The 21,991-nt window shown below is 45.1% G+C and overlaps 8 protein-coding genes and 1 non-coding gene across 9 annotated transcripts; 5 read left to right on the forward strand and 4 right to left on the reverse strand.

The window, feature by feature from the left end:
* Positions 1 to 1,383: 1,383 nt before the first annotated feature.
* On the reverse strand, positions 1,384 to 3,280 carry AGABI2DRAFT_180318 (hypothetical protein). The gene has a single exon (XM_006455068.1). The coding sequence runs from the start codon at positions 2,981 to 2,983 to the stop codon at positions 1,577 to 1,579; it is 1,407 nt and encodes a 468-aa protein (XP_006455131.1). The 5' UTR covers positions 2,984 to 3,280; the 3' UTR covers positions 1,384 to 1,576.
* A 1,477-nt stretch (positions 3,281 to 4,757) lies between these two features.
* On the forward strand, positions 4,758 to 4,859 carry AGABI2DRAFT_t107. Its single transcript has one exon. It is a non-coding gene; the product is annotated as a tRNA-Ser (tRNA).
* A 1,090-nt stretch (positions 4,860 to 5,949) lies between these two features.
* Positions 5,950 to 6,998, forward strand: AGABI2DRAFT_138394 (hypothetical protein). The gene is made up of 3 exons (XM_006455069.1): positions 5,950 to 6,386; positions 6,445 to 6,506; positions 6,567 to 6,998. Exons 1-3 carry the CDS (start codon positions 6,002 to 6,004, stop codon positions 6,657 to 6,659), a joined length of 540 nt encoding a protein of 179 aa, XP_006455132.1. The 5' UTR covers positions 5,950 to 6,001; the 3' UTR covers positions 6,660 to 6,998.
* Positions 6,999 to 7,805: 807 nt separating this feature from the next.
* Positions 7,806 to 10,939, reverse strand: AGABI2DRAFT_209447 (hypothetical protein; the record flags this gene model as incomplete). Its single annotated transcript, XM_006455070.1, has 6 exons — positions 7,806 to 8,047; positions 8,117 to 8,239; positions 8,303 to 9,962; positions 10,012 to 10,248; positions 10,298 to 10,747; positions 10,795 to 10,939. The coding sequence occupies 6 exons, from the start codon at positions 10,937 to 10,939 to the stop codon at positions 7,990 to 7,992; spliced, it is 2,673 nt and encodes an 890-aa protein (XP_006455133.1). The 3' UTR covers positions 7,806 to 7,989.
* Positions 10,940 to 11,442: 503 nt separating this feature from the next.
* AGABI2DRAFT_75421 (hypothetical protein) lies at positions 11,443 to 14,588 on the forward strand (the record flags this gene model as incomplete). Its single annotated transcript, XM_006455071.1, has 17 exons — positions 11,443 to 11,571; positions 11,620 to 12,090; positions 12,148 to 12,190; positions 12,243 to 12,303; positions 12,355 to 12,413; positions 12,462 to 12,596; positions 12,654 to 12,684; positions 12,735 to 12,943; positions 13,005 to 13,040; positions 13,102 to 13,167; positions 13,222 to 13,610; positions 13,665 to 13,715; positions 13,783 to 13,896; positions 13,953 to 13,994; positions 14,062 to 14,236; positions 14,312 to 14,416; positions 14,455 to 14,588. The coding sequence occupies 17 exons, from the start codon at positions 11,443 to 11,445 to the stop codon at positions 14,586 to 14,588; spliced, it is 2,250 nt and encodes a 749-aa protein (XP_006455134.1).
* Positions 14,589 to 15,613: 1,025 nt separating this feature from the next.
* AGABI2DRAFT_194798 (hypothetical protein) lies at positions 15,614 to 16,134 on the reverse strand (the record flags this gene model as incomplete). The annotated part of the gene is made up of 2 exons (XM_006455072.1): positions 15,614 to 15,776; positions 15,830 to 16,134. Coding segments are annotated over 2 exons (467 nt in total), but the record flags the coding sequence as incomplete, so codon positions are not given.
* A 448-nt stretch (positions 16,135 to 16,582) lies between these two features.
* Positions 16,583 to 17,824, forward strand: AGABI2DRAFT_121079 (hypothetical protein; the record flags this gene model as incomplete). Its single annotated transcript, XM_006455073.1, has 10 exons — positions 16,583 to 16,774; positions 16,830 to 16,843; positions 16,905 to 17,003; positions 17,058 to 17,085; positions 17,145 to 17,196; positions 17,260 to 17,297; positions 17,351 to 17,403; positions 17,456 to 17,501; positions 17,558 to 17,658; positions 17,719 to 17,824. The coding sequence occupies 10 exons, from the start codon at positions 16,583 to 16,585 to the stop codon at positions 17,822 to 17,824; spliced, it is 729 nt and encodes a 242-aa protein (XP_006455136.1).
* Positions 17,825 to 18,654: 830 nt separating this feature from the next.
* AGABI2DRAFT_209452 (hypothetical protein) lies at positions 18,655 to 20,451 on the reverse strand (the record flags this gene model as incomplete). The annotated part of the gene is made up of 6 exons (XM_006455074.1): positions 18,655 to 18,807; positions 18,872 to 19,096; positions 19,157 to 19,669; positions 19,719 to 19,895; positions 19,948 to 20,319; positions 20,365 to 20,451. 6 exons carry the CDS (start codon positions 20,449 to 20,451, stop codon positions 18,655 to 18,657), a joined length of 1,527 nt encoding a protein of 508 aa, XP_006455137.1.
* A 35-nt stretch (positions 20,452 to 20,486) lies between these two features.
* AGABI2DRAFT_121081 (hypothetical protein) lies at positions 20,487 to 21,919 on the forward strand (the record flags this gene model as incomplete). Its single annotated transcript, XM_006455075.1, has 3 exons — positions 20,487 to 21,113; positions 21,165 to 21,872; positions 21,911 to 21,919. 3 exons carry the CDS (start codon positions 20,487 to 20,489, stop codon positions 21,917 to 21,919), a joined length of 1,344 nt encoding a protein of 447 aa, XP_006455138.1.
* Positions 21,920 to 21,991: the final 72 nt, after the last annotated feature.

Consider the following 21,991-nt stretch of genomic DNA (forward strand, 5'->3'; position numbering starts at 1 on the left):
TACACTTCTTCAGGTTTTGTACGAGTTCTATTCCTTTCTTTTCTACTTCTTGAATGAAGTTCTTATTTCCGAGGACAAAGAGGGGGATTGTCCAACGGCCTTTCCCAATGAAGGGGGTATTTGGCTTGGTAATTCGACATGATACGAGTTTATGGTCTGAGGGGATAGCAGTATTTTGTATTTCCCAGTCTTGGGCTACTTTGAGTTTGTCACTAGTGAGGTAGATTCTATCTAGGCGTGACTGGTGGCTATTTCCTTTGTGTAGGAGGGTGTAGGCCTTGAGATTTGGGTTGGTGTGGCGCCACCCATCAGTAAGTTCAAAATCATGGAGGAGCATTTGTAGGCTGTCTATTGCGTGTGTGTTGTCTCTGTTTCCATTGCACCGGTCAATCCTGTCTTCTGTGACGTTGAAGTCACCGAGCAGCAGGTCAGGGAAGGGGAGATCAGGCGTTTCAGTAGTCCAGCGGTTGTCCAGGTGTTTCCAAAAATTACTATTTTCTTGTCTATTGTTTGGTCCGTAGACGTTTAGTATTGTTATAGTTTCTTCGTTGTGCCATTTAGATTCTAGGAGTATAGCTCTACCTGGGATGATTTCTGTAATTCTTATATTTTTTCCCACTGCTGCTATACGGTTGTTGATGACGAAGGCAACTCCTTTTGCATTTGGGTTTGTTGGATCGGGTGATGTGAAGATTGTAATATTATAAAACAGGTCGTTTAGTTTTTCGCATGACTCCTTGTCGAGGTGTGCTTCTTGGACAGCTAGAATTGCTATGTCGTTGTCCCTTACTAGTTGGTTAATCCTATTCCATTTGTTATTTGGGTCGTATATGGAGTTTGCGCCTCTGCCCTGGATGTTTAACGAGGCAATTTTTATGTTCGCTCTCGTATTTTTTTGTGGTTTAGCTAGCCGGAGATGATTTTGGGGCGTTTGTGGTCTCTTTCTTTTGTTTTGGTTTGTTCTGTGCTCCGGTTCCGCTATTCCGCCAGCGGGTATCCCCTCAGCGTCATCAGAGTTTAGTCCGGCGGCCTGGGTTTCAACTCTTCCGCTTTGGGGGCCAATCCATTCGTTTACCGTGTCCAAGTTGTTTGTGTCTCTGTATATTTGTGATTGTGAAGTAGCCTGATTTTACCTTTCCTGGGTAGGCTAACCTTTCGGATAGGTGAAGCTAGATTAGAGAGGGCTTCAAGTCCTCTTCGTCTCTGTCAGTTTAGTTTAATGGGAGCTGGTACTGACTCGGGTTTGACATTTATCCCCCTCCGCGATGGCTTTCCCTTACCACAGGTTACCAATTGAGCCTGTCGTAGGTATATTTGGGCGCAGCGGAGGTTTGCCAGCCTCCCGGGGGGTATGTAGTGTAGGGTCTTAGGGCATGTATGCGTGTGGTTTCGAGGGCAAAGGAGTCAAATTATAATGTAGGGACAGTATGGATTAGCTACGCCTAGTGTAGGCACGACGTGAGTATGTGGATGGGCGGGGGATGCAAAGGAGAATGGAGGGGGGGGATGAGAATGTAGAGAAAAAAACGGAGAAGAGGCGGATTGTGAGGGTCGCAAAGATCGTACATGGTTAATCCTAGTTGGTCTTGTTGTAGCTACCTCGGTATCCACCTCTCTTTGGTTTCCTTCCTCTCCCTGAGTCATTCTGCCTTTCCGGTTCTGCTTTGGACCAGGGAAACTTGTCGTCCGTCGGGGCTAGCCATCCCGGGATGGCGGGAAATGGGCATCTGGCATCAGGATGGTCGCTCGATTTGCAGTTGTAACAGGTTACAGTTTCGGAACCTTTCGCGACCTTTCCAATGCCATAGCCAAGGGTCTGGAACTCGGCTCCGTCGTAGATCTCTATGAATTTGATGTAGGAGTCGAAAAGGGTGAAGGGTGGCATGCTCTTGGCCGTAATCGACCAGTGTGTGACGTTTTGGTGGCTGTTTGTTTTGCTTTTGGGGACTCGGACGGCGTTGGCTTCGATGCTATCTATGAAGAAAGAAATAGCAATGCCGGGGTTCTTGATTATTTCGGATAGGTTTTCTAGCGTCGATTTGAGTGTTGGCACTCGGTCTCTCATTACTCTTTGTACCGTTTCTTTGACTATGAGAGCCCCTTCGTCTGCTTTCCCAGTTGGCTGGTCTATTCCTTTAATGAGCATGACGAAAGAGGGGATTTGTTGGGTAGCTGGGAGGATGAAGAGTGTAGCAGTGTTTGAGGCTATGACTTTGGTTTTGACCGCCATTCTGTATTCGTTCTCTGAGAGTTTAGGTACGATGAAGTACCACGGTGTGTTGTCGTAGACTCTTATAGCGTTGGGGGCCGGGTTGGTGGCGAGGAGTTCGATCGGGTCGTCTCTTTCGAAGAAGTCTGTGAGCACTTGAGAGATGGCATCTCGTTCCTCTTGGGCATCGTCTTTTTTGATGAATTTCATCTTCCATGGTCTGACCCAAATCGTGTGGGGACCTAGTGCTTCGACTTGGCCGGCTAGAAGCGGGGAGACGTTCTTCGCGTAGGGCCTAGTGAGTTGTGGGGTTGGGAAGCCTCCAGGCGGGGGGGCGGTGTAGGTGAGTCCTTTCGATGTGGTGATGTGGTTACCGACGATTTTGCGTCCGCTTGCTTCGTCAGTTTGTTCCGCATCGCCCATTGGTATGTCTGGTTGGTCTAGGGGGATGCCTGTAGATTGGGGATTGGGGTTGTGTATGGACGCGCTGACTCCTGCGGGCGGGTCAAGTTTGGCCAGCTTGGTGGAGCGGTCGGGGGATCCGTTTTCTTCCAAGGGAAGGGAGCGTTTTGGGGTGTGTCCCTCCTGCTCGAAGTTCACGGTGTTTATAGCTCTCAGTGGGGTAGAGGGCATGGAGGGGGGGTGGGGGGGAAGGATCGTAGTTTGGGGTGGTGAGGTGATGGGTGACATTTGGAGGTTTTGGGCGGGGGTGTTGAAAATGTCCTTCTCCTGCGTTTGTCTCGCGGGCGAGGCGTATCTGCTCATTCCGTCCATGGGTGGAGGTTTGGTGTTGAGTTGTTATAAATGGTCTTGTAGGCATTACCGCATGTTTTGGGTGTGGTTGCTGCGTGTTGCGGTCTTTCGGTGATTTGTGTGTCATATGTACATGAGGAGGCTTCGTGTATTGGTATTTACACGACGTTGCTTGGCCCTGGTCTCCGTAGAGGTTGGGGTATGCTCCGTGGAGCAGGCGGCAGGGCGTGCCCTTGTATATGCTGCCTTGGACAGTGCATTGTCCGTAGAAAACCACTCACGTGGTGGTAAGGGTCCAAGAGCCTTTAGTTGCATGACTCTTTGATACTCTAACTAATCACATAGCGTCATTTTCATTTTCAAACTCAGGCTGATTGCTTCACCCAACCTGGATGCCGGTTGAGACTCAGCCAACTCGGCAACGGCAAGCCATCTACAAAGTATTACCATCTCTTTCCAATCGGATTGCGATTTAATTAATGCAGGGACATATTCATGTCGTCTGCTCCATAATCGCCTCAAACTTTGTCCTGAGTCTCCATCTGCGAAAGTTGACCATAAAAGAAGACCTCCTTAAGGTAGTAATTACACGGGTGACGGGTATTGTTCTCCGGTGCCTCTGATTAGGTGTTATCTCATGATCAATCTCTCGTTTCTTCCATTCACTTCGGCAACGGTATTTTCTTTCTCCGGTCTTTCCGTATCGTTTTATACCGGTTTATCTTTTGATCTAATAACGCTTCAACTTCCGGTCTACGAGAATTGTGACTTGGAAAAACATTTTATTCAGAACTTTCTAATACTAAGCTCATGATCAGTGCTCACTCACTACGATCACGTTCTGCCTCCGAGTAACCGCATTCACGATCACACCAGTGCCGCATTAACAAACAACATGAACGTTAACACTCGAACCCACCCACACGCCTCATCTATGACGCCATATCGACGACGTATTAAAAGAGAAACAAGTTTCATTAATCCTTCTTCCTCGGTTGTTCAACCTACCGTATAACGCGGATATAATGAAAAAATAACCGCCCACTAATGTGATCTCATTTCAGTCCTACATGCATCATCGGCAACGAATAAATACACGTTGTGTTAATACTTTTAGAGCTGTCTCTCGTTAGGAAAAGCTGAGTCGCGTTTGTTGCACGTTTGCCATGCTACATACCGCTGTAACTTTCGTGCGTTCGTGCAACTACTCCACGCCGGCGGTTGAAGTACTTCAGTAATTTCCCAAAACTTACGAGGAAACGACTATATACAAGTTCAAGATTTATATACGGTGTCCAAACTTATCATCCTGTCTCAGGGTAGTCCAAGGAGAGTGATCATGAGCATCCCTGATTCAAGTCAAGTCCATATAGAAACCCGGAAATTGAAAAGGGGGGGAACCCGAATTCAAACGAGGACTGTACGATCAAATTAATTCGTTGTCCTCGGGCGGAGAATGCGCTGCGATGTGCTGCATCTCGTTCGTGAAACATGCAGGATGCAAGATCAATGGTCTTTGTGAGATACTTGCTCAGCGTTTAAGCAGACAATGAGTTTTTGCCATGCATACATCACGATGTTTCTACCGATGTCCACATACAACATGTGCGTTCAAGGAGAAGTCTTTTTTCGCTTGCTTTTGATTTCTTAAGCTTTTTCCATAAAAGTCTGGTGTGAGGAGTTGAGCACCCTAAGATGCTCGTCCGTCGGGTCATTTCTCATAAAGTGCGCACCAAGGTCGAAGGATAAAAATGGATGTATGTGGTGGTGTCGAATCAACCAAAGGTTTTAGCACGCTGGGATGGCCGAGTCGTTAAGGCGAGTGATTTGAATGGACAACGTCTTCCCTAATATCACTTGGTGTTTCACCGCGTAGGTTCAAATCCTGCTTCCAGCGAAATTTTTCATCCGACAAATCATCCAACGACTTTCATTGCCGTGCCGCTCTCTTCGGGTATATATGTGAAGTAAAAAATAAATAAGAAGAACTAACAGCATGGAGGCTGATCTTAGAGGTGTTAATGCCGCTATTACGAGCGTTTGAGCAGCAGCAGTTCTGCGGCCTCATATTCCCCTGTCGAGATAGCATGAATGCTGACAAGAATTTAGCAGAGTAAATCGGCGCCTCGATTTCAAATAGCATTCCGAGTTGAGTCTAGATGCTATTGTCGAATAGTCTTACATATATTTGATGAGTAAAACGGGGACAGTCAGCCATGGGTTACTCTCGATTCAGAAAGTACCCATGAGGCCCATGTTCATGCACATGGATAAACTTCTAATGTCGGACAGAGTTCGTTCTTCTTTGGTAGAGTGCCAGGTCCACTCTTCTGACGTTCATAAACGAATCTCGCCACCACCTCGGTCTTTTATGAGTTATGATCAACTAAGCGAGTTGCAGGAGCCGTTCGCCTCCTTTAACTTTAAAAGGATTAACAAAGTGTTCTAATCACATTATATGATTTCTTGTTATGGTTGCTTATAGCTAGTGGATCGACCGGTTATTATAAACTTGCGACGATACTTTCGGATAAGAGAAAAAGACTGTCGGCAGTGATTAGTAGATTATCCGCGCCTTCGGAATTAAGAATCAATTTTGAGCACGCGTTCATGACAGGACGCCGAAGATGAGCCACATTGGGTGTTTGGACCAATGCGGGGAAAGAGACGGGAGAATGGGTCAATTATCGGCATTGAGAGAGAATATTGCAAATGATTGTGGAGAGGGGCGTATGTGAATCAGTTGTATGGTAACAGGCTTCGATCAGTGACATGCAGGGATGTATTACGGAGAGGAGAGGGTGCGAGTGAGAGCCAGAGCATCGGCAAGGGAGGAGCAGGGTTGGATGAAGAGACGAGGCGGAGGCGAAGGGACCGCTGAGGCTGAGCAGAGCAAGCGTGGCCCGGGTGCTGGGGTGGGAAAGGACCGGAGATTGCCGTGAGAGGCCAGTCTTGGGTGGCCGGGTTTATATATTTAGCTTCAGGACAACCACGTCGCTGCTTTCCCGCCGTCGCTGTTCCCTCCCCTGGTCGCCTCCCATGTTCATCCGGCTCTCCTCCACCGTTCCCTTCCACCTCTCGACCCCCAACTCCATCCTCTTCTCTCTCCTCGCCTCCGTCTTCCTTCTTGCCGTCATCAGAGCCGCCTTGCTCTTTCTACGGTCACGGTCATCGCTTTCGCAGGAGAAACGGAAACTAGTGGGCATCCAGACAGAGAACGCAGAACAGGAGGAGTCACAGTCGTCTCCCTCGTCCCCCACCTCTCGGGGATGGGCATGCTTCAAATGGGATAACTTACCTACACTACCGGTCTCTCTGAAGCTCAACGAGAACGACATGAAGGGTCAGGGAGTAGGATTCGTAGCACAACAACGCTCTGCCGCACAGCCATGGCGGAGAGCTGGGCCCGCTTTCGAATCACCTCGTATGTTGTGCGGCTATAGTGTCTGCTTCTTCTTTACTAACCAAGGCTATCCAACCAGTACCCGCAATGTATCAAACAGATGTCCCTGTTTCAATGGCGAAGATGATCATGTCAAGACATGTGTGTAGCATTCTGATTCCCACACATTTTTAATCCCCCCTGATCTCTCCTTTCGTATAGACTTTCCGGCGGCCAGCCCCACGACCTCCCCCCCGAGCTTCGAAACCCGGGTCACAGATGCAGTATACGCGTCGACCAACGTTTATGGTATAGCTAATGTTGTATGACATTTTAATTCCTTTCCCGCCTTGTTACCATCATCTCAAGCGTTACCCTCAACATCTCACGCAATCATTCAAACGATCCTCGAAAAGGAACGAAAAAATGATGAACCTATCTTCATAGCACGTTTTGACATGTCCAATCATCACGCAACAACTTCTACCCAATCTCAAACACAAATCCGCAACTTTTGATATCACCATCATCCGCTTACCCTTTTTTGCATTTCTCATCCTCGCTTCTCTTCTTTTTTTTATTTTTTCTTTATCCTTTGGGACTAATCAAAATACAAGTAAATTGGTCGTTACTGAAGTTGGTTATCTTGGTCGTCTGTACTTCGTTCTTGCTTCGATATATACAATTATTTATTTGTCCTTTTCTTCTCATCCATTATTACAGGGGGGGGGAGTCGGGTTGGCGTATTTTTCGTCACTGGTGAGATCTCACCAGCTGCGGAAATACAATACAATACAATACAAATACAATACGAGCGCGTGGTACCGCTTAATGTCGGCAACCCTCATTTTATAAATAGAATACATTAATTTTCCACCCACGACCTTGCCGTACATTACTCTAATGACGATGATTCCATATGATTCTATATTCGCATCCATGTGCATCCTTGACCAGGTTATCCAATTGAGTTGGGTACCCTTGTAAGCGTTGAGCCTTCGTTTTTCGTTCCCCAATCCCCTTTGTTGCGTTTGGTTGGGATTGAGAAAAGATGCTAGAAGAGAGGCTAATATAGCGTCTTTTGTTGAGAAAGTTTTACTTGATCGTGTGCTAGTGGATTTTTTATAAAAAGAAAGTTTTTTGGGAAACCTCAGGGCCAGTGGTATGACCCTCGATTACTGAAAGAAAAACTTCGAGAACTCTAGAAGAACAACATTCAGGCTTTGGTTTCATTTTGAATTTTCAGTGTACCGAAAAATCAGACCTCTTCGTTAAAACATTTTAAATAGTAAGGAGAGGAAAGACGATAAAAAGGACAAAAAGACAAAAGACAAAAAAAAAAACAATGACAGCAAAAACAAAAAAGTCACCTACAGTGCCATATCGCTTACCACATCTCGCTAAACCTGAAAGGCCCCGAGAAACCCCGCCAAGGTCGCACATATTGCATATGAAAAAGGAAGGAAGGGGGAATGATAGTAATTTTTTTTAAATATAACTCGTAAAGAAAGTGTTAAGCGATGGTATGTAAGTGAGCAAGTGCGCATGTCACATGTTGACTTAAAGGCGGTGTCAACGGAGGTTAAAATGAAACGATATCCCCATGATGAGGATAATAATGTATGTATGTATGTATAGATGAGGCTCATTTATGCAAAGCCTCAGACGATTGAGGCTCGTGAACTACGATATCCATAACCGATCTGATACCGGAAGAAAGAAAGAACAAAGAATTAGAGTGAGATATATCATATATATTTAAAAATACATACCTCAAGTTGACAGACTGTCCCGACTCGATATCCTTCAACGTCAAGGCTTCAATAGAATGTACACCAGGTGACACCGCAAGAAACTCCATCCTAACCGATTGACAAGCAGAAGGGAGTAGAGGTCTATAGTAGTTTAGTCTTCATTAACAAACGACACGCGAAATGAGTTGAAAGAAGCACACTTACCCTATCCGTACACGACTTTCCATCGGCAAGATCCCAGGATATCCCATCTTTCCTCCTGCTCCACCAGCACTACCTCCACCACCACCCCCACCACCGTTACTCTGATTCTGCTCTCCGCCACCTCTTCTCCTCCGTCTCTCAAAACAGCTAATCTCAAACCTTTTTATCTTTTCCGACTTATTGAAAACAAAAATATCCAAAGTGAAAGAATCAAGTGGATAGATCCTTCCCGGACCAAGCTCGACTTCCTCCTCCTCCTCCTCCTCATGCTCCTCCCTCCCTTCTTTTCTCGGACCAACCCCACCACTTTTGATAACATCCAATAACCCCACAGAAACAACAATCGATTCACTATTGTTATCAGAAAATTCGTGTGTCGGCGTCTGACGCATCAAAACCCTCTGTTGTTCATTCGCAAAACCTCCAGTGTCATATTGATGAGGTATAGGAGTCGGCGGCTCAACACCACCTCCCAACGTCGTCGATCCTCTCCATCTTCGTGCTTCAATATTCGGACCGATTAAGCCAACGGACGTTTGTGATATAATAGGAGCGTGACCCATCGGAGTCGGCGGTATAGCCGATTTTGAAGAAGGAAAAGAAGGATATGCTGGTGTGATAGGCAAGTCAAAGATTGGAGGTGTTTGTGCGTTGTCAAGTGGTATGGGCGGAGCACTATATGTTGTAGACGAACGAATATAGTGTGATTGAATATGACTAGGAGTCGAAGATCTAGCTGGTATGGGTACCGAGGAGATTCTTGGTCTAGATGATTTGAGGATTCGTCCTGCAACAAGCTGGGATGACTTGACATCCGGGTTTCCGCTTGTAGGTGTTGGTGGGGTAGGTTTCCCAGATTGGAGACCAAGAACGGGGAAAGGTGACGGAGGCTCTGGGAGTACACTAGGATGAGCATTGGAGGGATCAACAGGATCAAGATTAGAAGGATTCTGGGGTTGTTGAGTCGATAGGTCAAGTATGCAACTCCATTTCGACGAGAATGTCTGCGTTGGATATAATAACGATTCTTGGACATGTGTGTACGGTTTTCCATGAATATTGATGGACACGACACGATGTAAATCGACAGGAGGCTGGGCCCCTGTGGTGCGAGAGAAGGAAAATCCGTCAAGTTCTTCAGGTGATCGGAGGAAGGTGACAGCATATAGAAGATTATACTGGGCCGACTCAGCAATCTTCAGCGGAAACACAGCTTCTTTGGCGGTGAAACCATCTTGACCCCAAGTGATGAGAGTTGCCATAGCCTCATCTCCACTAATGGACACGTCAACTCTTTCAACTTCGAACCCAACACCTTGTCCAGATTCTCCAGAATTTTCAATCTCGACGCAGAGAACCACTGTTCGCTCATTTCCAGCAGCCACTTTATCGTATTCCTCTTGGGAAGAGCTGAGGACGATGCTGGGGACGAAAACAGTCCTCATACGAACGCGAAAGCCAGAAGCGGTTTGTAGTGTTTTACGATACGACTTACGCAGTGTCGGATGGGATTTTCCGCGGGCTGTGGCCGGCGAGGGGGATGGTGCGGTGGGTGTAGGGAGGTTTACGGGTGGTAAGTGGAAGTATTTTTGCCGAGAGACTGTACCAAGTCTGGTAGAGGGAAGATCGATTGCAGGTCCCATCTTGGAGAATGTGGGTCCTATATTGCATTGGAAACTTAATGAGACTGGATGATTAAGAGTACTTACCAGCTAACAGGCCTTCAAGAAGGTTAACTTCCTCAAACATGTTGATATTATCATCTTTATCCTTCGATTCATCCTGATCGAAAGCCTTGGGCGACTCTGGGATATCAACATCGTCGTAAGTTTTCAAAAAGCGGATCAAAGGATGCTCAGTTGAGGATGATGTGATAGGTTTTTCGCGTAAGGTGGCGGATATAGTGAGGCATAGCAAGGGGTCTGTAAATGACAAGCGAAGAAACGCTGAAAAGGCGTCAGTATCACTTAATAACAAACATGCGAACTGGCGTACAGACAGTCAAAGCAAGACGGTAGATCGCGACCCACAACTGCTCACTGTCTGACCAAACAAGAGAGAAGTCTTCCCGAGAGCTATCAGAGGGATTCTGACCCCAAATGCTGGTAAAAAGCGGAATTCCCTGCGAGGCGACATACTTCTTATCGTGCTCAGTAGTGGCAGGAGTAGGATGTGGAGTAGTGGGAGGAAAGATTGACGGATGGTGAGCTCCTAATCGAGGACTAGCCCTGGAACCGAGCGAGGCGGTCCGTGGAGGTGCCGAAAGGCGATTACTTTGAGGTGCTTCCGCAACGATAGGCTCGGAAGAGATGTAACTGGCCTCCAAGGAAATCTGGATATGAGCCAGGAAATCGATCAGGGATGGAGGAGGTTTGGCCGGGTTAGCTGGTTCATTTGGAGTTGGGTGTTCGATCCTCAATGTCAGAAGTGACTGCAACTGTTCGTCTGTCGTTGGTCAATGGGCCGCCAGTTGGATAAAACGTGGGACCTACCGAAAAAGGCCTGCTTGCGTTCCGGGGTGTTAGACGAGAGAATCTGCAGCCATTCGTCTATCGGTTGTGTCGGGGGATATACAACAGAAGTGTCTGGAATTACAACAGCGAGCTTGGAGGAGGCGAAGAGATGTTCCAGCGACATTAATATCCTTCGTCGGACTTTACAACAAACAGGGATCAGCACCTCGTCACTGTTTGCCAAAGCCTTTCCGCACAAACAATGATGCTACTCTCGCTCAGGTTGTGGCAAGTTAGCCAAGGTTAGCCATTGCTTCGAACTATCCTACTCAGGAAGTCTAGTTCACATGAATTGTCCTGCTTCCTAATTGACTATACATATTATGACGCAAACCGCGGAGATAGCTGGCTATTCCTCCTTTAACTTGAACATAGAATACCTTCCCAACTAAATACTGCCGCTTGCTTCCTAGAGTTCGACACTCTCCACTTTCTTCGGGCCCTTTCTTCGAATACATCGCGGGCAGCATCATCGATGAGCTACCCGTGCCCATCTCCTTGTCACATGAACCTCCGCTTCACCGTTCTCAACTCGTTGTTTGCTTCTCTTCCATTCACGGCCCGCTGGAATATGACTTACTATTGCTTTAAATCTCGAAACTTTGGTTTCTCTCGCATCATCCCGCCATGGTACTGCAAAGCCTGATTTTGTGCTACCTGGTGTTACCGATTTCGCTCTCACTCGCTGCTGATTATTTCAATCCAAACGCAACTGGTATCAAACTCCAAAACGGATTTGAACGCATTCATATCCAGGTAAGACGCCTAAAATCTCTGTTCAGTATTATTTACAGGAATTTCTAGCCCTTTGGAAACCATGGATTCCGCGTTCGTGCTAGCCTTCTTCGCGACCCCACGGGTCGTGAGCCCTCTGCTCTCCTTGATCCTCCTTTGGAGGGTCCAAGTTCAAAAGGCCTTGAACATTCCATCACTATACCCTTCCGTGGTAACGCAACTGTCCGTAACGGAAATCTAGTTGTCGATGTATCTTTCGGCGTCACTTCGTTCTCCCGTGTAGAGCCCAATGGAACGTTGACGCTTCTCACCAGCGAATATGTCGACACAAAGGTTTTACCTGCGCGGTACTACGTTCAAGACATTCATGGACAATCTTTCCAAGCACAATTTGGTTTCTCAGCTGATCCTGACGAGATGTTCTTTGGTACTGGACAGCATGCTTGTTGCAAAGATCACACCGTGAATAAAAAGGGTCAGATAGTTGATCTCATCAACTATAACTCACATGTAACTTTGCCTATATGGATGTCGAACAAGGTGAGCCTGATATAGATCGTGCACCATTTCTTTATGAACAACAGACCAAAATGCAAGGGCTACTTGATGTTTTTCAATTATCCAGGCCAAGGTCGCATTGGTGAGATATGTCCTCAGTTGCGACGTCTCCCAAATGAAAATTGCTTCCCCAGAATTTGATCGTCTCAGGACTCGCTTTGTCGCAGATGAGGCAACGGTGGTGGATTATTGGATGTGAGTTTATATATCACTTGACTCGATATTGATCATTCATAGCTTTGGCAGCACGACAGCACCTCCCGAAGACTACGATGCCCTTCAGCAGCAGTTCACAGGCGTAACAGGTATGTATTTTTTGGCAAGTCAGCAAATCGCGTAATAATGTGATGCAGGTCGTCAACCAACTCCACCCGAATTCTCTCTTGGTTTTCAACAATCGAAACTTAGATACTACAATCAGACACAGATCACTGATCTAGCTCAGAGGTTCCACGATGAACAGGTTCAAGTTTCTTTAATCGTCATCGGTACGTCTTTGTCTTTCCATACATAGCAATGCAAGCTTTATTCACACGTAAATATAGATTTCTTTGCGTGGAAGTTTCAAGGAGATTGGTTCGTCATTATTCATTCTCTTTTCAAGTTTAATGTAAAACAAAAAAAAGGTCTTTGGACGTCGATGTCTGGCCAGACCCTACAGCAATGGCAGCAGAAGTCAAAAGACTGACTGGAGCAGAACTCATGGTTTCTTTATGGCCAAGTGTAGAAGATTTATCCGAGAACTATCTTACTCTCCAGGAAGAAGGACTCCTAGCGATTACTAGAGACGGAACCGGTATTCAAGATTCTTTTGAAGGAGTCTATACTAGACTAAGTCCGTTCACATCAAACATTTTGTTGGGGGGGTGGCTCAATTTGCTGAATTCCTAACTCAGTTGACTCGACAAATCCTGACGCGAGAGAGTTTCTTTGTACGTTTTTACTTCCCATCACTATCTCCACGTGTCAGTACTCCTGATCACCAGACAACAGGGAAAAGGTTAAACGACAGCTATTTCTCAAAAGGCATTCACAATTTTTGGATTGATCAAGCTGATGGTATGTTTCTAAATATTGCAAACTCCGTGTTTCATCAATATCTTGCCCCCGCAGGAGGAACGCTCGGTGAACCATTCGAGAACAATGGTCAATCAATCAGCTCCATTCCGTATTCCCGTTCCTTTACGCAATATTTTCTTGGTTCTCAAGAGGGATTCGGGAAAATGTATCCTTGGCTTCATCAACAAGCTATTCAAGAAGGTTTCCAAAATCTCACCGGCACAGATTCCTCTCAAGAGTCATGTGAATATATGTCTTTGACGAGAAGTACTTTTATTGGAGGACAACGATTTTGTTCTTATTTGTGGAGTGGGGATACGGATTCAAAGTTTGATGTGTTGTTGCAACAGATTACGGCTGGAGTTTCTGTTGCTGCTTCGGGTATCTCTTCTTGGACACTTGATATTGGTGGGTTTGCGGGGCTGGATATTGATACTGATGAGGTGAGATATGATGTTTACATTACTGAGAAACTGTGCTAAACTTGTGATGGATAGGGAAAGGAATTGTTCGTTAGATGGTTTTCGATGGGTGTATTTCTCCCTTATGTGAGTTTAATACTTTGCTTATGAATATTGATTGATGATCCTCGACAGACTCGCGTTCATGGGTAAGTTTTTCATCAATCGAATGTTAAAACTCAATCTCATGCTTTTGACTTTCAGCACACGATCATGCAATATACCAAGAACATCTACTCTACCACATGCTAATCCTTGTCCAAACGAAGTACGCAATTCCTTTCACTTCCATGCCATAAAATTTTAAATAAAAATCGTTACTAGCCATGGTCTTACGGCGAAGACAATTTCGTCATTCTCAAAAAGGTATATACTATTATCCTTTCTTTTTTTTCAATACTCCTAAGTTTCTTCCTAAAATCACGTTCAAAAGTACATTGCTCTCCGTTATCAACTCATCCCTTACGTCAAAACCCTCTTCCAAATGTTACACACATCAGGAAAAGTCATCCTGCGACCGCTTTATTTCGATTTCTCAAAATCAGACGAGTTCGTGAGGAAGGGTACAAAAACAAATGACCCTGTTGTCGTTCATCAATTCATGTTCGGTTCGTTCACTTTCTACTAAAAAGAAAAAACAAACAAGCAAACAAATTTCATGTGTGCGTTTTTTTTTTTTCTAGGACCTCGGCTTCTTGTTGCGCCTGTAGGCGAATTCGGTGTCAAGACATGGGATGTCTATTTACCCAAACTAGATACTCAAACATGGAAACATTGGCAAGTTACAAGTTTACACTCTCCCTTTTTGATAAAAAAAAAATCTGAGCAATCCAAATTCCTAGGTGGACGGATCACGATTTTGGAAAAGGTGGAATGTCAATTACAATTGATGCACCGTTGGATCAGATCCCCGTTTTTTATCTAGGAGACAAAGACGATATCCTCAACGGAAACATTTAGTGCACTTCCAGTAGTTCAATATTATGCTAAGATGTACTGATTGGAGAGTCAAGAACAATAATTAACGTTGTTATGATACAGTGAGAAAACGCAGAAAAAACGAGTTGATAAGGTACAAAACGTAAAAAATTACAACAACAGTATGTCCACCCCCACTAAAAAGGATAAGGCGATGTACAAGTAACACCCGAAAAAAAAAACGAAACGAAAAATTAAAGTTCATGAGATCATCTTCCATCTAGCCATAACAACCCCAATCCCCAATCCAACACAGAAACCTCCTAAAAGTGCAACCCTGACATTCTTCTCCGAAGCGATAGATTCGAAGAATCCAGAAATAGATCTGTGTAGACGTATGCGTAGTGGTTTTAAGAGAGATATTGAAAAGAACATTAAAGATGGTAGATGGAGAGGATCCAGAGGTGTGTAGGAAGATGATGATGATGATGATGAAGAGTCTTGTGGAGGCAATAAATATTCTTTTTCATCATCATCATCAGAATCGAGGTCCTTCTCATCTTCACCTTCCTCGTTGATAAATGAACTACGCCGCTGATTCAATAACGTGAGTACCGGTTGCCTCATGACCACCCCTCTCGCACGTCTAGCAACATCCTGAGAAAAAGAAGTAAGATATTCCGATTCCCACTTCTCTTTATCCCATCTCATCGAAGTCTTCAACGTGCGCAAGTGAGAATACTGAGATAGAGAAGGTCTAGGTCTGATGTGCGTGATCATACGTTCGACTTCTCGCCATTTGAAGAAACGGTCTGTTGCTTCACTGCGTAAGAGGGAAAGGGTATCAGGGCAATTGAAGAGGCCTGAGCGGAGAGCGACGGCGGTTGAGGGACGGAAGGATGATAGTTTGTGAAGGAGTGAAGGTTCTTGGGGTGGTGAATGTAAGCGAGGCAAAACGACCAAAGGTATCTCGTTGCCCAGCTCCTTGATAAGTAGGCAATCAAGAACAGTGGGAGCTACAACAACAGTCAGCCATAAAGTGAAACAAGCGCAGTGTTCAAACTCACTAGAAGGTAAAAGAAATATCAAGACAGTGAAAAGCGGCGTGGAAGAGGACGACAGTAGACTGGCAACGAGCGAAGAAGGTGGATGGTCGGGATGCAGTGCTTCTGCCAATGCATGAAATGGGGAATGAATGATTGATCGGATCTGGTTGACAAGTTGAGCTCCCTAGGATATCGTTCAAACAGCGTTTTTCGGTAGTTGAAATGGATAAGACGTACATTATAGCTCGATAGTTCAGTAATCTCGACATTCCTAGTAGGCTCGTACTTTTCCAAACCATGGGCATCTTTATGCTCTATCCAGTCCGTGGAGGCATACAAGACCTTGCCGTGTTCAGTCTCCTCCCAACACCCAAAATCCACCACGGCATCATTATCTTCAAGTAGGAGATTGGCAAGGTATGTCTTTCCAGTACCTTTGTTTCCAAGAACCAGTATTCGTAGATCGCCGATAGTCTGACCGTATGCAGTTGGGCGCCGGAGTGCGGAAGGTAGAGTAAGCGAAGGGATGATGAGACCCTCTGTCAATTCGCGTAGGTGATCTAGATGAGGTTGAGGCAGAGGTGGACTTGCGGCGGCTGAGCTGAAGAAGAAGGAAGAAGAGACTGAGGGGAAGGATGAGACAGAACCTGAAGAGGGGCTATCTGGGGGAGAAGGCAGTGCACTCGACGGAGGTGAGACAGCGTCGGGCGGGTGAAAAGTGGAAGTCGAACTGGAGATGCTGGCGTCCATCGCTGTGGCAAGATTCAAGTGAGGTGGTGTGGCACGAACACACGTGGTCGTCCAGATAAGATAAGATAAGATCCCACAGCCTTCTTGTTCCAACAAAAGACGCCGAATCTGTCATTCCGTCGCTACCAACGCCGAACGATTACCAACATGCGTTCCCACCTCACATCGCTTACAACGCTCTCACTAGTAGTTTATAAAACGACGACGTCTCTCTCCAGTTGATCAAAAAGCCCCCACTGAATGGACGCATTACCCTTTAATCCTAGTAGTGGTAGTACGGACCCACTCGCACCCCTCCTTGATCTCGAACCCTCGATTGGCTCATTTTTCCTTGGCGCTATCGCTTGTGTCGGGTTGACCGGTGTAACTACTCTACAAGCATGGCTTTACTTTCAAAGATACCCACAAGACACTGTATATCTAAAGATTCTTGTGAGTGTGTTTTCCTTCGACTTCACTACGACATGTGTTGACGACCTCATTACAGGTATTATTTGTATGGTAAGCAAGAGAGTGGGCATTAGTTTACCGAAGGAAGAGATTGATATTTTTTGGTCGACAGGACGCTAGAAATTCTTCGCTCCGCTATCTCAATCCACGGAGGATACTATTATAGTGTGAAACACTGGGGTAATCTATTAGCCCTATCAAAACCAATCTGGTATATGTGCTAAAGTACAAGGTTTCTGATGAGAAGCTGATTCTCATGATTTAGGAGTATGAAACTGATGATCATGTTGACAGTAAAAAAAAAAACACTCAATCACCAAAATTCTTTTCATTACTTATATATGACGAACAGAACGTTGTCGAACTTACTGTTCATGGGTTTTTCATTAATAAAGTATGGCAAGGTCAGTCTATTCTATTCTCACAAACTATGTAAAACGATAATTGATAGTTTCATCGCACATCAGCTACATACGGCCGAGCTAAAATTTTATGCATTCTCATCGTTCGTATCATACCTTTGTGGAGCAAAAAAGACACTAAAACGCAAGGATCCAGACTCTTTTTGCGCTAGGCGATTTCGCAATGGGAACAGTATCCTATGTCCTTTCGTGAGTTACTTACTTACACTTCTTAATATAATATATTAATCCGCGAAAAAAGTGTTCTAGAATCGAGTTATTTTAATATTCTCAGAGGAACACCATCGGTAAAGGCTTCCCCCCGTAAAACTCTCACTCTCATCATCCTAAACTTTTGCTTTAGCGATATGCTACTGCGGCTCTGTGTTGTGCCATCGGTGCAGATTGGTTGATCACCGGTGCACTCGTCAAATTCTTTCGATCGAATAAATCCGAGTTTCCGAGGTAAGTAAGATTGAATTCAAAAATGGTTCTCTTTTCTTAACTAACTTGATTTCTTATTAGGACTAATCGGGTATTGAAGAAATTGATATTTTATGCTGTGAATATGGGATTACTCACTAGGTATTGTCCTGGAACTTCCTTTCACATAGTTATCCTTCGAGTTTGATTGAAATTTAATTTTCGATATATAGTCTGGCTGATGTGGTTGTCCTCGTCCTTGTAAGGTCCCCAAATCAAATTACGCCTTCTATATAAATAAAATTGACCACATTATAAGGCAAACTATCCCGGTTGGAAATCACTCAACTTTTATCAACTTACCGTTTTCGAAATAGTCGGCAATCGTAAGTTTCTCTCTCCTCCACTTTCAATCAAAACATCACTCACTCATTGATGATGATGATGTGTATAGTGTACGCTAATACATTTCTCGCATGGTAAGAGCCTCCAAACCTTTTCGCATAAATATTTTAAAACTAATGAACCACTTGACTTTAGTTTGAATGCTAGAGATATGGTTTCTGAAGGACTTTCTCTTGATCCACCACCTCTCCATACTTTTTCAATATCATTTCCTAGATCAGAGTTAGGAAATAATAATGATAATAATACTCATACTAGTAGTCGTGCAGGTGGGACAGCGAGTCAAGGAAGTCATGTAAGTGTGACCAAAATGTTCTCTATCTCAAAAAAAAATCTTATTCTTATGAAATTTTTTGTTTTTTTTTTTTTGTAGGTTCTGCAGATTTCGAGAAATCGGAGATCGACGATATCGACATGGTCATATGCTTCAGATGTCAGTTACACCTTCAATTCATTCATTTTTCCCCAACTAACGAAAAAAAAACATCAAGTCTCATACGCAACTCCCAAATGAATCAACGACACCATCTGAAATGTTTATCAAATCTCAAAACTCGATCTCTCTACCTCCAATACAGTTGTATCCTAGTACTTAACAAGCAAAAAAACTATATATATATCCCGTTAATTAATTTACTTCTTCTTCCTCCTCTTGTCGAATTTTTCCAAATTCCAAGCAAACCCACAGATAAGCAAACTATACCCCATCAAAATACCCATAGCCCAAACATCCGATACATACATAGTCTTCATCATCAAATTAATTCCTCCCGTCATTAAATTCGCCTTTCAAAAAAATGAAATGAGTGGGAGTATCGAATAAAAAAAAGGATGAACAAAATGAACGTACGATGAGAAATACAGATAACCCATGTCGATTGATAGCATTCAACAACCCAAATGACGAAGTGTCATTATTGTTATAATTATAATTATGATCAGTAACACCCAACGATGTTTTTTCTTTTTTAGAAGGTCTGGGATGGGGGAAAAAGAATATATCGAGTAATAAAAGATAACCAAGGAAAAACGACGTGTTGAATGCCGCTATCCATAAGATATATGGTAAATTCGCCTTTTGAAAAAAAACAAATGAGTGAGAGGTGGAGTTGGAATGACGAGAGAGAGGACGAACTAAACGTCTTGATACACCACCCTCATCACCCTCATACCATTTCCCACCTAGATGTACAACACCCAAAAGAACCCACCAAACAATCGTATACGAAACCAATTCCACCGCCGTTTTATCTGTTTGTCTATATCTCGTCTCTACCCTTTCCAATTTATTATTATTATTCCCTCCTCCTTTTGCGAAAGCCTTTTGTTGACGTCGGAAGAATGAAGGAGAAAAAGGTAATACTAATGTTCCGGTAGATAAACCAAGGATGTGAATGGATAAATAACCGATGAGAGAGATGAGACCTTCTTTGTTTGAAGATATGAGAGAGGTGGTACGAGGAGAGGTGAGGACGTAATTTTGGAAATTGAATAGGGATAAGAGGATTTGTTGGAAAAAGGCGATGAGTAGACCGATGAGGGATATAGGGTATCTGAGTAAGATGGGATGGAGGATGACTTGGAGGATGGGTAGGATGGCTAAAGTGAGAAAAAAATTCCAATGGACTCCGTATTCTGTTACATGTTCCTGATTTGTTCAGCACACCAACTTTTAGGCTATGACCCTTTGTACTCACAGGATAGTCGGTACCTTTGACAAGGACCACACGGAGTAATCCTAGTGCTAGAATGGGTAAAGCCTTACGAAGGGTCTTGTAAATAGTAGGTTGGAGAAGATAATGGGGTTGAGAAATGAAGGGTATGGCAGAGACGAGGCCTTGTGAAAAGACAAAGGAACCGACACCGAGATCCATCTAGACAAAGGTTGGATGAGTGGTTTTCCAGAGCAAAAAAGGTATGGCGTACGAAGGATACTCCGAAGGATTCACACTTGGCGAGCATGCGGGGAAATACCGAAAAATCGACGGCGAGAATAGCAAGAACGGTGATGAGCATCATGTGTGCTCTATAAATAGTCAAGGCGTGGATGAAGGGGAAGCGTGGTGTGTGGGTAGAGGGGGGAGAGGCCGAGGGGAGTGGGGAGGAGAGAAGTCGGCGGGGGAGAGAGAGGAGGAGAGCGGTGGGTGCAGCGAGGAGGAGGGAGAGAGAGAGGGGTGCGGTGGCAAAGAGAGTCATGGAGAGGAGGAGGGGGAGGACGAGCAGTGTCCATTGGCTGACCAGTCCGCGGCCACGACTAGGAAAGCGGGTGGTGAGTGCCGCACAGAGCGCAACAGAAACCTATTAGAGTTGTTAATTGTGATCAACTAATAGTCAAATACTAACGAGGGCGGCGAGAGAGAGCTGGTTGACATGAGCCAGCGACGAGCCCGTTGTGCCCGACACAAACGCGACCTTGGCAGACTTGTACATGGGAGTGACTGTGACTGTGACGATGCTCCTTGGCCATGGAGTCGACTGGGCTGAGAGCGCAGATCCACCAGCTCATCCCCCGCCACGCCTTCTTCCGCGCTACAGTCCACGTTCACCAAATCGACAGCGTCCCTTTTCTCGACGGCCAGTTTGCTGTTCGTTGGCGTTTCAAGAACGTCCATAATCACAGACCAGGCTTACTCGGCATCGTCAGGACCAGATCCAAGACCGGCGACGTCCTTTCCACTGGCTCTCCCTCCAGCGATTCTTCCACCCCCTTTTCATCCAACGCCGCAAATGCTTCTACCCCGACTCTCCATCTCCAAACCCCATCCCCCAAATCCTCCTCCTTCACCCAACCCCTCACCACCACCACCTCTCCTTCCCGCGGCAGTACCCCCTATGTCGATCTCAGAGACCATTCCGTACACTGGAATTACACCTTGTCCACTCCCATTCGTTTGGATGTGGATCGTGACACCGGATGTATTTTACCGTGTCCTTTCAAACTCGTCGTCATGCAACGCATTCAACCCGATGATTATCCTTCTCAAATCCATCGTTTAGGTGCCTTGAACCTCAATCTCTCTGAATACGTTGGCAATGGTTTCGTCGACAGACGCTATCTCTTACGCGAGAGTAGAACCAATGCTACACTCCGGGTCAGTGTTTTACCACTCCCCCCTCCCCCCTAAACTAATATCCTCAAATAGCTTACTATTGAACTTGAATACATTTCTGGCGAAAGCAATTATATCCCTCCACCTTTACCAAAAGGCGAAATCCTGAATGGACTCTCCAATTACCTTTCTGGCGAACGTTCTAGATCCAGAACGGCACATCATACCATCTACCACGGTGCTGATCTATACGGCCCTTATTCTAATCAACAAGAACTTGAATTGGATTTATTCGGAACAACGGTGTGTCGGAAAAGGGAGGAGGAGGAGGAATATGAGATGGAGAGTGAGTATGAAGAGGATGATGAACGACAACAACAACTACGTCACGCGACTCCGGCATTTGATGTTGAGCGTTTACCATTGGCGTATGGAACTAAAACGACCGAAACGCTTATCGAAGCGATATTCAATCCTGTCAGAACTATGGAAGAACGGTGTGAAAGTCCATTTACGGTATTCATTCCTAAAGCTGCGACACCACCCTCCTTGGGATTGGGATTGACCACCACCACCCATACGTCAGCAACAACAACGATACCGATAATACCACCACGTCCACCCTCTGCGTTGTCGGATTTTACGACGTTGCAACAACCACGACGGTTTGAGGAAGTGGCTTCGTTGTATAGTAATGAAACCGGGAGTTCTTCTTCTTCTTCTTCGGGAGGAAAGAGTAGTAGTGGTGGGAGGGCGAATAGTATTGGGAGTGGAGGGAGGATGAGAGGGTGGTGGAAAAAGGTGGCTTCTTCTTCTGCTTCGACTATGAGTTGATTCAGGTTTCTTAATTTTATTGATCCAACACTATCATTATTTATACACCCCTTATCATAATACCCTTAATGTCTTTTTGTGTATCA

This window comes from Agaricus bisporus (assembly GCF_000300575.1).
Source record: "Agaricus bisporus var. bisporus H97 unplaced genomic scaffold AGABI2scaffold_10, whole genome shotgun sequence".
NCBI classification, from domain to species: Eukaryota; Fungi; Basidiomycota; class Agaricomycetes; order Agaricales; family Agaricaceae; genus Agaricus; species Agaricus bisporus.